A 12718-nucleotide genomic window follows, 5' to 3' on the forward strand; every position below is an offset into this window, starting at 1 on the left:
ATTTTCAGATTTCCAAAATATCACGTAGATTTATAGGTGGAAAATAGTCAAAATGACAAATTCAGAGTCAAAAGCCCAGAATGACACCCAGAAATAATACAAGTCCTGTTTTTCTGCTCTGATGGCTGTGGGATCAAAAATGTCAGTTTGAATGGGTTTCAATGGAGCATTTTTGGACCTGAACAGTCTGAATGTAACTATTTAGTTTCCACAGTGTATTTTAGACTTATTGTAGGAGCTGAGCTGCAAATTCACTGATTACACTCAAATACACAATCTGGACTACATTTAGGACACATGCATCAACACACACACAGTTATCACAAAAATGAGGAAAATACTTCCACGACTTGATAAAGCAGATTATTACATAAACCCGAAATGTGACCTCACAACTGTGACCTTTGACCTGTGACCTCACCTTGGCCATTGTCAGCCTCCAGCAGGAGGCGGAGCCAGTCGGTCATGTTGTTGTTGTTGGTCAGCTGACTGAAGCCGGGGGGAGAGCGCCGAGTCCTGACGTTCAGCTCAGCCTCCTGACAGGAAACACACAGGATTAACCCTTTACAGGAACACAGCCAGCAGGTGCAGAGTGTACGCTCACACACACACACACACACACACACACACACACGCACACACGTACACACGCACACACGCACACGCACACACACACACCATCCTGCTGACATAAACACTCACAGCACCACGTGTGGATCAATCCTCTGCTGAGAAAAGTCCTCGATAAAGTCGATGGTTTCTAAGATTTTGGGACATTTCTGTGATTTTAGGACATCAGTGTCTCAGCTGTGTCCTCTGTCGGGGGTGTGGGGGATCCTCCTTAATCAACAAGCTCTATTTTGATGCTGTTTTATGTCTCTGACGCCTTACGGAGACTGTGAGGGGCCAGATTTGGCCCTCGGGCCGTAGGTTGAGTATGACTGATGATGGTTCGGTATTAAAATAACTGATCAGCTGTTACCGGTGACAGCGGGACGCTCCAGGGTCCGGGCAGCTCCAGCGACGTCACGGCTGACAGAGGAGACGCGGAGGAGGCTTTGGGGGCCGCTGGAGGCTCCTTCTCTCTCTGCTTGTCTCCTCCGTCCTCACAGAGGTCAGAGGTCATCTTGGCCAGCTGGCTCTGCCTGAAAACAGACAGACGAGCTTCAGCTCAAAGTGTCGTTTACTAAAGACCGAAATCTGTCGGCTCCACCTACAGCTGCTCCACGGGGTCCTGCGCGTCGGCGGCATCCGGCTGGCCGTCGGTCGGAGGGTCCCACAGGTGCAGCGCTCGTCGCCACAGACGCACCTGCATGTCCCAGGAGCGCCGGCTGTACTTCCTGTACTTGTTGGGAGTGGAGGGGTGGAGCTTAGCGTCCCTCGTCTGTCTGAGGAGGAGATTAACCCTTTAAAATCAGACGCATGACGGGCGGACGCCAGCGATCATCATTCTGTTAAACATCAGTCTGAATAAAAAACAGAACATAACGTAACTCGCTTAAGTGTTCCCGTGATGAAAGACGGTTGTTTACACGATCCTGTAACACTTCGATCGAAATAAAAGCAGAGAAACGAGCGCGTTCATTCTCAGAGAGCGAAGGCGTCGGTCTGCCGTTCGATCACGCTGTACGCTCGTCATGACGTCACCGGGTGACGCCATCTACGCCGCAAAAAAATAAAATAAAAGAGCACCTGAGAAACAGAATAATGCACTTCGCTCAGGTACGTTTATTCAGGGAAAAAATAAAATAAAATATTTAAGACAGCCCGCAGGCTGTTGGGTTTGAAGGTGTGATTAACTTTTAGTATTTTTAATATTTTGGCTATTTTTTGTTTCTGTAAAGATTTTTTGTATTTTTTTTTTTTTTTTTTTTTTTGGTCTTTTATAAAATTTTTTCTTTAAAATATCTAATGATTTTTAAAGAAAACATGCCTGAATGTCCCAAAACATTTCTAGGATTTTAGGACATCTCTAGGATTTAACCCTTTGAAAATTTGAGTAAATTGGCTTGAATCCCTTCAAAAACACGGGAAGAAATTAATGAGCAACGAAAGAAGAAACCATCCTAAAAATTAAGCAGAAATTAGTTTAAAAATGAAGAAAATTACCTAAAAAATTTAAATAAGAAATAAAAAACAATAAAAAAAAGGCAGAAAAAAAATTACAGTGCTTTAAAAAAATTAGAATATTTCTGTAACATAATTTTAAATAAATATTTATATATGTATTTTTTCCTGGATTTTTTTCTCAAAGAAAACCATTTTCTAAATCTTCTAATTTCTTAGTTTGTGCAACATTAGCTCATATTTAAACCACTTAGTGAAGATTATTTTATTCATCGAGCAGAACGATCCGTCAGCGGCTCCGACGCTGAAAAAAACCTGCAAGAAAAATTAAAAAAGGGATTTGTCAGCTGATTTTTGAATTCAGATTCTGGACGGACATCAGAGACAAAGACATCGTCTGGAAGTTTAATTCAGACGGGACGTAAAGTGAAATGTTGTGTGTAAACCAATATGTGAGTAGCGTAGTGAGAGTGTGTGTGTGTTGCCCTGCAGACAGGTGTGTGTGTGTGTGTGTGTGTGTGTGTGTGTGTGTGTGTGTGTGTGTGTTTTCTCACTTGGGGACTTGCTGCAGGTAGTTCTGGTAGCCGCTGGTGTTTTTGCCGTACTGGATCTGTTTCTGCCGTCGCTTCAGGACGGCGGCGTTGGTCTCCGTGTTGGCCGGGTCCGGGAGTCGGGGGTAGCAGCGGCCGGGAGGAGGCCTGCGGGGACACAGAGGTCAGAGGTCACTGAGAGGCTCACGTTCGGCCGCTCGAAGCTCTACAGAGAAATGAGCTTTTACAGACGGCTCCTGACGCTCGTTTGCATCTTGTATCTTGTGGCGGATTCAGCGTCTGACGGCTGCTGGCGCCAACGTGCCGAAAAAAAAAAGAGAATGACCTACAGAGGTGTCCGAAAAAAGACATGAAGCAAAATAACCCAACATTTCACAATGTGCCAAAATAATAAAAAAAACTATATGTTTTATCTGATGACTTCATCAGCTGGTGACATCTGGTTTTGGTTTTTTTTCCAAACATTTCTGGCGATTTTTAAATTTTTTATTTAAACCTATTTGGCGAATTTGATTCTTTAATATTTGAACTAAAAGATCCCTCTGTATTTTTTTCTTTTATGTTTTTTTTTGTATTTAAGTTTCAGCATTTTTTATTTTCAAAATAATGATGGTGATTTTTTTTTTGTTTTTAAACTTAAAAAAAGCTTTCTTTCAAATTTTTGGCAATTTTTAAAGAAAACCTGCAGGCCTGCCAAAATAAAAATGGCCAAAACGACACCATTTATCAAACTGCAAAAACAGAAAGTTAAATTTGGATTTTCAAATGTCCGACGCTTCATGAACACATCACGTGACTATCAGCTGACTGGAGTAACGGAGGAAGCAGCATAAAGAGTTAAACTGTAAAACGCAGGCTGAGGATCCGTCAGACAAACTCAGGACTTTTCCCCGGAGACCGGTGTTTGTGTCCCGTGTGGAGACCGGGGGAACTCTGAGCTCTTTTAAACGCCGGTCACATCTTTGTTTTTCTAAACCTTCATGACTTCACACTGAAGGTGACGGCGCTCTGCGAGGAAACGCCGCGCTCTGACCTCTTGTTGTCCAGATCGTCCGTCCCCACGGCGACACTGCTGGTGGACACTTTGAGGATACATCTCTCCAGGATGGACGGCCTGCAGAGGACACAGATCACAGCGTCTTCACATCAGCTCCGCGCTGTCAGAAACATTTCGGAGCTGCAGAATCGACGGACGATTCAAAGTGTCGGACCTTCGAGGTTTGTTGCTGGCCGCTCGCTCTCGTCCTCGCAGCCCGCCGACAGCAGGAGGAGACGGGATCGGAGACACGTTACTGTGAGGAGGACGAAGACAAAAAGATGTCAGTTTTTATTCTGTAAAGCTCTCTTTTTTGGGATGTTTTTTCCTTTTGGAAAACTTCTGGCAGTTTTTTTTCTTCTTTTAAAGATTTCTTTCCTTTCATTTTTTCCCGTGATATTTCTCTTTACATTTTTAATTTTTTTTTTCCCCTTTTAAGTTGAGTTTTTTTCTTATAAAAACTTACGGCAATCTTAAAAATATATTTTTTTTCCTTTTAAAAACTTTTGGCTTTTCTTTTTTTCTTTTAAAATTCAGAGATGAAAACTAACTGGACTCAGACTGAGTACGGCACCATGTGACGCCGTCCTCCGCTCGGTGCTGCAGGTGCGTCTCTCACCTGACCAGACTGTCGAAGACGGAGCTGCAGCCGGGGAGGAGCCACGGCTCGGGGGCGGAGCACCTGGAGGAGGCAGCGGCGGCGGCCAACAGTGGCTCCGGGAGGCCGTTCCACACGGCGGCCGACCAGCCCTTCACGCACACACACGACCACGGACTGAAACACAGGCTGACCACACAAACAACAACAACAACAACAACAACAACAACAACAACAACAACAAGAGAGAGTAAACATGGAGGACAAAGTATCACTTCAGTATCAATCAATCATTAAATCAATAAAAAAATCGTTAAAGTGATAAAAATAAAACAACATAAACAGAGATATAAATAAATGCAGCTGTACGTTTATTCACTTCATCTATACATTTATCCATTTTCATCTATTTATACTTTCATTTATGCATTTAGTTACACTTTCTTTGTTTATTTCTGTCTTTTTAAAGACATTTCTTGATATTTCAGACATATTCGTCCTCCACAGAGACATTATCAGAGGATCAGTGACTGCGCATTTCAAAATAAAAGTACTCTTAGTTTAATAATAAAATAGATCAATTTAGTAAATTATGGAAAATGACTTGAGCATTAGAAAGTAAAGGAATCAGTTAATACAGAAATAAAAAAATAAAAACAAAAGAAAATGAACAAAAGTAGAAATTAAGACTTAAATACTTTTAAAAATGTATATCTAATTTAAATATCAGTTCATTTATTTTCGCTTTTATCCGTTTTCTGTATTTATCTGTTACTATTTATTTATTTATTCATGGTTTTCTCCATTGTTTTTGTATATTTATACACTTCAGTTATTCATTGACGATAGATCTTTTTTTTGTCCCACAGAAATTAACTTTATTTGAAAAAAATAAATTATAAAGGAATCAGTTATTTTGTATTACAAAATAAAAGCACCGACAGTCTAATAAAAGAAAATTAAACTAATCAAACCTTTAAGTGTTGTCATAGAGACACGATTATTATAATTAATATTGTAAACATTTACTACAAAAGAGTTTTGACTTTTAGGAAAATATTGACTACACATGAGACTTTTAAAATCAATTCATTTTGTTGTTTATACAGAAAAATGTGAAATTTAAGAAGTTTTGCGGCCTTTAGTCTGAAGGTAACTTAATGCCTCCAACAACCAGAGAGAGTTAACCCTTTGAATTCTTTCAAAAACACAGAAAGCGACAGGAAGCTTAACAAAACATGGCCCCATGTTTTAGAAAGAAATCAGTAAAAAATGTTAGAAATATTATTTTATTTATTTAAAAAGTTTTTTAAATGTGTTTTTTCCTCTGTAACATAATTCCAAAATTGAAATTATTTAGAAAAAAATAGCCATTAAAATGTTCTAGACTTTTCCTAAACTTTAAAAAAATATATATTTACACCAGCCTTTTTCATTTTTAATTCTGAGGTAATTTCCTGTCACCTGTGATTAATTTGTAGGATATTTCTGCCGACGTGGTTTAAAAAATAAACAAATCATTTTGCTCAAGTTTCAGAGTGAAACAGGCTGATTGTTCACGCCGATCCGGGTTTTAAAGGGTTAATCACTCCGCCGCTTTTCGCGTTAATTACTGAGAACAAAGTGACGCAGAAACCTGCACATCCCATTTATATTAACACACACACACACACACACACACACACACACACACACATTTCATACCAAACTGAAAGATAAAAATAACTCATCAGTAAACTGAGAGGGGACAAACTGACTGTGAGGAAGATCCGGGTGTTTACCGGGACAGGTGAGCCGGGTCTCGCGCGCGTGTGTGTGTGTGTGTGTGAACGGGATGGCGTGTGTTACAGACCTGTTGGAGAGCAGCGGGCTGTGCGCAGGTTCCACTCGGCTGGTTGACATGATCGCAGTTTGAATGTCACGCGGACAGACGCCATTGTTCCGCTTTCACACCTCTTTAACGAGCCGCACCTGAGGGGGGCGGGGCCTGCTGCAGCCGCCGCGCGGACTCACCTGCGCCACTTCCGGTCGGGTGTTCGCATCATCTAGTAAAAAAAAAAAAACAAACTACCCAGTCAGGGAAAAAAAATGGAAATAATAATTTGATTATTTTGGAAAATAATATTATTCACAAATGTTGTTTTCTTAACTTATCTTATTTATCGCTTTTCTAAATTACATAAAACTGTTAAAGACCAGTGAAATATTGCAAAATTCGTACATCTATATAAATATTAATGTGCCTGAATGATAACTTGTTTTTCTTTTATTTCTTTCTTTTCTTGTCTTTTTTTAAACTTTTATGTTTCATGATTTAGTCTTTACTGATCTTATTGTTTACGGGCTGTCTAAATATTTAATTTAAAAATATATATATTTTATTATTTATTTCAACCTTCACGTGTTCTAATTATTCATTTTTTCATGAATTAATTTATTTTATATCGTTTTATTTATTTATTCTTACACAAACACATGCCGTTTTATAATTAAAAAAAAATTAAACATGAATAGTCCCGATTTCTCTCTCTAACACACACATGCACACGCACACACACACACACACACACCCCTCCATCAAATCAAACAAAAATTATGCAGCCACAGCAAACAAAAACATTAATCTGAATAAATACACACAAAGTGTAATTATTCTTGATATTATATATTTTCAGAATAATTGTAAATTATTTAATCATCATCATTTAAACATCTAAAATATGACAATGTGTATTATGTTATTTATACAATATTTATATATATTCATGAAACAAAATATAATTATTCTTAATATTAAGATACATCAAAATAATAACGTCAAATGAATTATGAATATAAAATAAAACAGCGTTAACCCAATAAAATTATATATTCAAAATAATATTTGTATGTATTGTTTTTTTTTTATTTTTTATAATTTTATAATTTAAAAAAAATATATAAAATACAACACAGTGTATTTCATTAATACAATAATATGAATTTAAACTCGATTAAATAAAATGTAATAATTCTTAATATGAATAATTATCCAAAAATAATAGTTATTAATAATTAATTATTGATATAAAAGATAACAAAGTGTATTGTTATTAACACAATAATATTAATATAAACTCAATGAAACAAAACGTGATTATTGTTAATTATTTAAAGAAATTCATTTTAAATATTAAATACAACTAATTGTTTCATGTTATTAATACAATAATTTTAATATATACTAAATAAAACGTAATCTTTCGTACATAATTAATGATTCATTAAAAACGGCGTAATGTGTCTCCGGTGCGGCGCGCGGCGCTATGACGCTTCTTAGAGACAAACACCGACTTTACGACCTGCCGTAAACCGTCAACAGCTAAACAAGATGGCGTCCGGCAGCGGGGTGAGTCTCTGATCTGTTTTTTTACGTCTAAAAACCTAAAATAACGAAAAATTTTTAATATTCTTCGACTTCCGCCCGCGTGAGTCTGCGTGTCAGAGCTGGCAGCGGCTCACACCGGCTCCGGTTAACCGTTTAGACACCGTCTGGAGCGGCTAACAGCTAACGGCTAACTGCTAACAGCTAACGGAGGCTAACCGGTTAGCTTCGAAAGAGATAAACAATAAAGTTCGCGTTTCCGGTTTCATCTAAAGACAAATTAAATCTTCTCATTCGTAAAACGTCACGTGTTTATTTGACGTGATTAGTGATAATTATCATTTACGTAGCAGCTAACTGTTAGCCTGCGGCGCTAGCTGCAGCAACAAAAAGATTTCCAGGCGGATTTCTTCAGAATAAAACTAAACAAAAATATTTTATTTGTATATTTTAGATTAAAAAAAGACCAAATCTGCAGCAGCAGAATCTGACGTCACCGAGAGGACTGAAACCCTCCTTATACTCAGACGGTATTTAGGGACTGTTCGTTATTTATGAGGAGGGGGACTTTTATTTCATTTTTAAGGGCAGGACATACAACCTTAAAGGGTTATATTTTGTATTTATTTTACAGCCGATTTTTAAAGACAAGAAGGCGCGTTTATACATCAAAACATTTTAGCAATTTTTAAATAAATTTTGGCAGCTTTCATTTTCTTATTTTGCCTTTTTTGTTAAAACAAATATTTGTTTTATTTAATATTTTGACAATGTGTTGTGATTTTTTTCTCTAAAATATTTTGGTGATTTATTTATTTTATTTGGCGATTTTAATTTTCTTTCAAAACTGATGCTATTTGAAAAGTGTAGACGTTATGGTCTCCTGTCATGAAGAGACACTTTGTAACAGCAGATTCATCAGCGTCTGCGGAAAAAAACAATTCTTCCAAAACTCAAAAGCAGCAGAAGAACCGAAGAGTTAAATGAACAAATGTGGTAAAAAAACAGAAAATAAAACTGTAACAGACGGTCACGTTATCAGTTAACTGTCCTCTTCTTCTTGCAGTCCGGTAAGAACGACTTCCGCAGGAAGTGGGACAAAGACGAGTATGAGAACTTGGCTCAGAAACGCCTGGCGGAGGAGCGAGACCGAGAGCGGCGCGATGGTGACGATCTGACCTCATTTCCTTTCTGATTTCAGACATAAAGAAATCGTTAATCAAAGAGGAAAATCGTGTTTTTGTCGTTGGAAGTTTGACACGTTCATCGTCTCTTTCAGGGAAAACGGCCCCGCCGGTCAAGCGCGACCTCCTGCGTCACAGAGACTACAAAGTGGATCTGGAGTCCAAACTGGGGAAGACCATCGTCATCACGAAGACCACGCCGCAGGCCGAGATGGGCGGGTACGAACACGCTCTCACGCCACATTTTACTTTTCAACGAATCACAGCGAGCAGCGGCGGAGAGCGGTCGCGTGACGTCTGCGGATAAGCTGCGGCGAAACGAGAAGTCGGGACGGTTAAACTTTCGGCAGCGAATAGCGGCGAGAAAATTCCTGCAGCCAATCAGTGACCAGAGTCCTCTTTTCAGGGTTCACACACTTTTTTATCAATAACTTTCCAGGACTTTTCCAGGACGTTGAGGCAAATTTTAAAGAGATAGAAAAACAAAAAAAATCTTTAAAAATTACAGATTTGTGATTGTAATTTTTCTAAAAGTTTCAGGTTATTTTTACTTTTTCAAAACTTTGAGGCCTGGAAATTGTATTTGCAAATTCACCGACTTTTCCAGGTTTTTCATGACCGTACAAACGCTGTTTTTGACAGAACCTCTTCCTGCCTAAACGCGTGAACACGCCCCCGAGCTGCAGAAAAATGTCCTCGCAGGGAGCCGATGTTCTCCGCCGCTCGCCGTGTTTTCAGTGAAAACGTCAGTTCAGAGCGAAATCAGATGAAAACACGTTCGTTCTCACGGCTCCATTCTTCTCTTTCAGTTATTACTGCAACGTCTGCGACTGCGTCGTCAAAGACTCCATCAACTTTCTGGATCACATCAACGGAAAAAAACGTGAGTTGACATCCATGAAGTGACAACCAATCAGCTGTCGGCGTTAGTCCGTAACTCTGTGTGTGTGTGTGTGTGTGTGTGTGTGTGTGTGTGTGTGTGTGTGTGTGAACAGATCAGAGGAACTTGGGGATGTCGATGCGAGTCGAGCGCTCGTCTCTGGATCAGGTGAAGAAACGTTTTGAGGTGAACAAGAAGAAGATGGAGGAGAAACAGAAGGAGTACGACTTTGAGGAGCGCATGAAGGAGCTTAGGGAGGAGGTGAGGAGGAGGAGGACACGCCGAGATAAGACACTAATGTCCTAAAATACTAGAAACGTCCTCAAATACCAGAAATGTCCTAAAATCAGAGAAACATCCCAAATTCTTAGAAACGTCCTAAAATTCTGTAATTGTCATAAAATCAAAGAAAATAAATATAATAAAAAATAAATAAAAAAATATAATAAAATCCAAATATTTCCTTCTAAATAATAGAAATGCCCTAAAATCATAGAAGTGTCTGAAATTCGAGAAACGTCCCTGAATCCAGGAATCGTCAGTAGAATGTCCTAAAATGGTAGAACGCGGTTTGGTTTGCTGTTGTCGGCCTCCGTCTGTCGTGTCTGATGGCGTTCGGCGTCCTCTGTGTCCGCAGGAGGAGAAGGCGAAGGCGTACAAGAAGGAGAAGCAGAAGGAGAGGAAGCGGCGGGCCGAGGACGACGTGGACATCGAGGAGGACGACGAGATGGCGGCAGTGATGGGTTTCTCCGGCTTCGGCTCGTCCAAGAAGAGTCACTGATGCTCCGTGGCGAGGAGGACCGCCACACACGGGGACGGGGGACTGGGGACAGGGGACAGGGGACGGGGGCCGGGGGACTGGTTTCCACTCAGCTGGAGCGTCAGACTGTGACAGCAGGAAGTCCTGCTGCCGGCGCTCAGCCCTGACGCAGACTTCAAACCTGAAAATCATTCTTTGTGTCTGCGATCATGCTCTTATTTTGGTAGTTTGATCCGTCACTGTCAGTTCTTCCTGTCGGCAAACATTTGTTTCATTAATCTTTTAGAAGACGCCGGCGCCGAGAGGAGACGAGCGGACCGAAAATAAAACTGCACCACAGTTTCCTTCACTGACGAGACGCTCGAGTTCATGCAGATAAAAACGATTTTTGTTTCCAGTAGAAACACTTTCACAGGAAGCTGTCCTTCAAAGTAAAACACGTTTAACACGTTAAAAATGTGACGTCCTGATTCAAAGATTTCAATCCTGGAAAAAGATTTAGAAAAACTGAGAAATTATCAACAACTTTGGTTTAACTTGTTCACGCTTGTTTTTTTACGTTATTAAACATGTTGAGTTTGTGTGAAAGTTCCGATTTTAATAAACTTTTTTTCTAATCGACTTTTCTCTGATTTATCAGCAACGAACGCGTCAACATTTTAATGCTCCCATTATTACTGTCAAACTTTTAATACTCTGATTATTACTGTCAAACTTTTAATACTCTGATTATTACTGTCAAACTTTTAATACTCTGATTATTACTGTGAAACACTTTAATGGTTCAGAGACCATGAAGTAAGAAATGCTCCGTTTCAGACGTGTGGATCAACAGGGCAGCTGCACAGCTCACTTCCTGTTAAGCACTCTGCTAACTTAACCCTTTAGGGACTCCTTTAATATCGCACTGTCGCATCGCTCTGCACAAAATTTTTTTTTTCAATTTTCTTTAAAAAGATGTACATTAATATGATTTTCTATTTTTATTAAATGTTTTTTTTACTAACATCAGTCTTAATCATAAATTTCAAATATTCATGAATTTTCAGAATTTTAATCATTAAAGTGCCAGTTTTTTGTCATGATGCCACGATGTTTTTGGATTTAAAAAAATAAATTCTTTGAATATTTTATCATCAGTCTGGGGTATGTCAATGATTAGCAGCTTTTTGAAATCAGGTTATAAAAATATTTTTTTACATTCTGATTTTTGACTTTGATTGAGTCTGTTTTTTAACATCAGTCCTAATAATCAAATATTCATTAATTTTAACCCTTTAAATGCCAGGTTTTTGTCATGAAGGCAAAAAGATTTTAGATTTTAGAAAACACACACACACACACACACACACAAAAATTAGTTATTTTCAATATACTAAATATTGAAAATAGTCAAAATGACAAATTCAGAGTCAAAAGCCCAGAATGACACCCAGAAATAATACAAGTCCTGTTTTTCTGCTCTGATGGCTGTGGGATCAAAAATGTCAGTTTGAATGGGTTTCAATGGAGCATTTTTGGACCTGAACAGTCTGAATGTAACTATTTAGTTTCCACAGTGTATTTTAGACTTATTGTAGGAGCTGAGCTGCAAATTCACTGATTACACTCAGATACACAATCTGGACTACATTTAGGACACATGCATCAACACACACACAGTTATCACAACAGGAAGAAGAAAAAGTCAAATTTGACAAACAGTCCCTGAAGGGTTAAATATGAATATGAGGTTATTTTAGCTTCAGTGTAAAGATGAAGCGACAATTTTAAAATTTGCATTTTCACACTCCAGCGGCTCAGTTCCCATCAGCTGTGACCGCAGATTACTTGACGGGATTTATTTAGTATCTGCGCTCCCACAATGCACCTCTCTGTCTGGCTGGTGTTTTAAAGGGACAGTTCGCCCCAAATAAAGGAAACATATTTCCTCCGCCTGCAGTGCGATACATCAGAATAGATCGTTTTGGTGTGAAGATATCTAATTCTAATTTAATTTTCTTCTTAACTACGTTTAAAAAACTGACGTGTTAAACTACCTTGTACCTTTTTTATTGTCGGTAACCTTACATCACATACGCGACTTCACGTGCGCAAATTTTCATTTCTAAACATAATCTTAGTTACTTTACTTTACGTGTGTAACTTTACTTTCACAAACTTAACCTGAGTAACTAAACATTACATACATGACTTTATTTACAAACCCTCACCTACGAGTAAACGGAAGTACGTAGCTTTACGTTAATGTGACAACGCCAAACGATATTTCTTTTCT

General features: G+C 38.8%; 2 protein-coding genes across 3 annotated transcripts in view; one reads left to right on the plus strand and one right to left on the minus strand.

Moving 5' to 3' along the window:
* slbp2 (stem-loop binding protein 2) overlaps positions 1-6262 on the minus strand; it is a 7178-nt gene extending 916 nt beyond the window's left edge. For both annotated transcript variants that reach the window (XM_088088822.1, XM_088088821.1), the window contains exons 1-8: positions 6105-6262; positions 4274-4441; positions 3830-3910; positions 3652-3732; positions 2622-2765; positions 1218-1388; positions 983-1145; positions 422-536 (exon numbers count right to left, since the gene is read on the minus strand). In XM_088088822.1, coding sequence (XP_087944948.1) covers positions 422-536; positions 983-1145; positions 1218-1388; positions 2622-2765; positions 3652-3732; positions 3830-3910; positions 4274-4441; positions 6105-6154 — 973 coding nt within the window. In that variant the 5' untranslated portion in view covers positions 6155-6262. The remainder of the gene's footprint in view (positions 1-421; positions 537-982; positions 1146-1217; positions 1389-2621; positions 2766-3651; positions 3733-3829; positions 3911-4273; positions 4442-6104) is intronic.
* A 1279-nt stretch (positions 6263-7541) lies between these two features.
* zmat2 (zinc finger, matrin-type 2) lies at positions 7542-11061 on the plus strand. Its single transcript, XM_088088282.1, has 6 exons — positions 7542-7640; positions 8683-8782; positions 8896-9019; positions 9610-9683; positions 9796-9941; positions 10318-11061. The coding sequence occupies exons 1-6, from the start codon at positions 7623-7625 to the stop codon at positions 10459-10461; spliced, it is 606 nt and encodes a 201-aa protein (XP_087944408.1). The 5' UTR covers positions 7542-7622; the 3' UTR covers positions 10462-11061.
* Positions 11062-12718: the final 1657 nt, after the last annotated feature.

Source organism: Plectropomus leopardus, chromosome 15 (assembly GCF_026936395.1).
Source record: "Plectropomus leopardus strain MGB_pleo_1.0 chromosome 15, ASM2693639v1, whole genome shotgun sequence".
NCBI lineage: Eukaryota > Metazoa > Chordata > Actinopteri > Perciformes > Serranidae > Plectropomus > Plectropomus leopardus.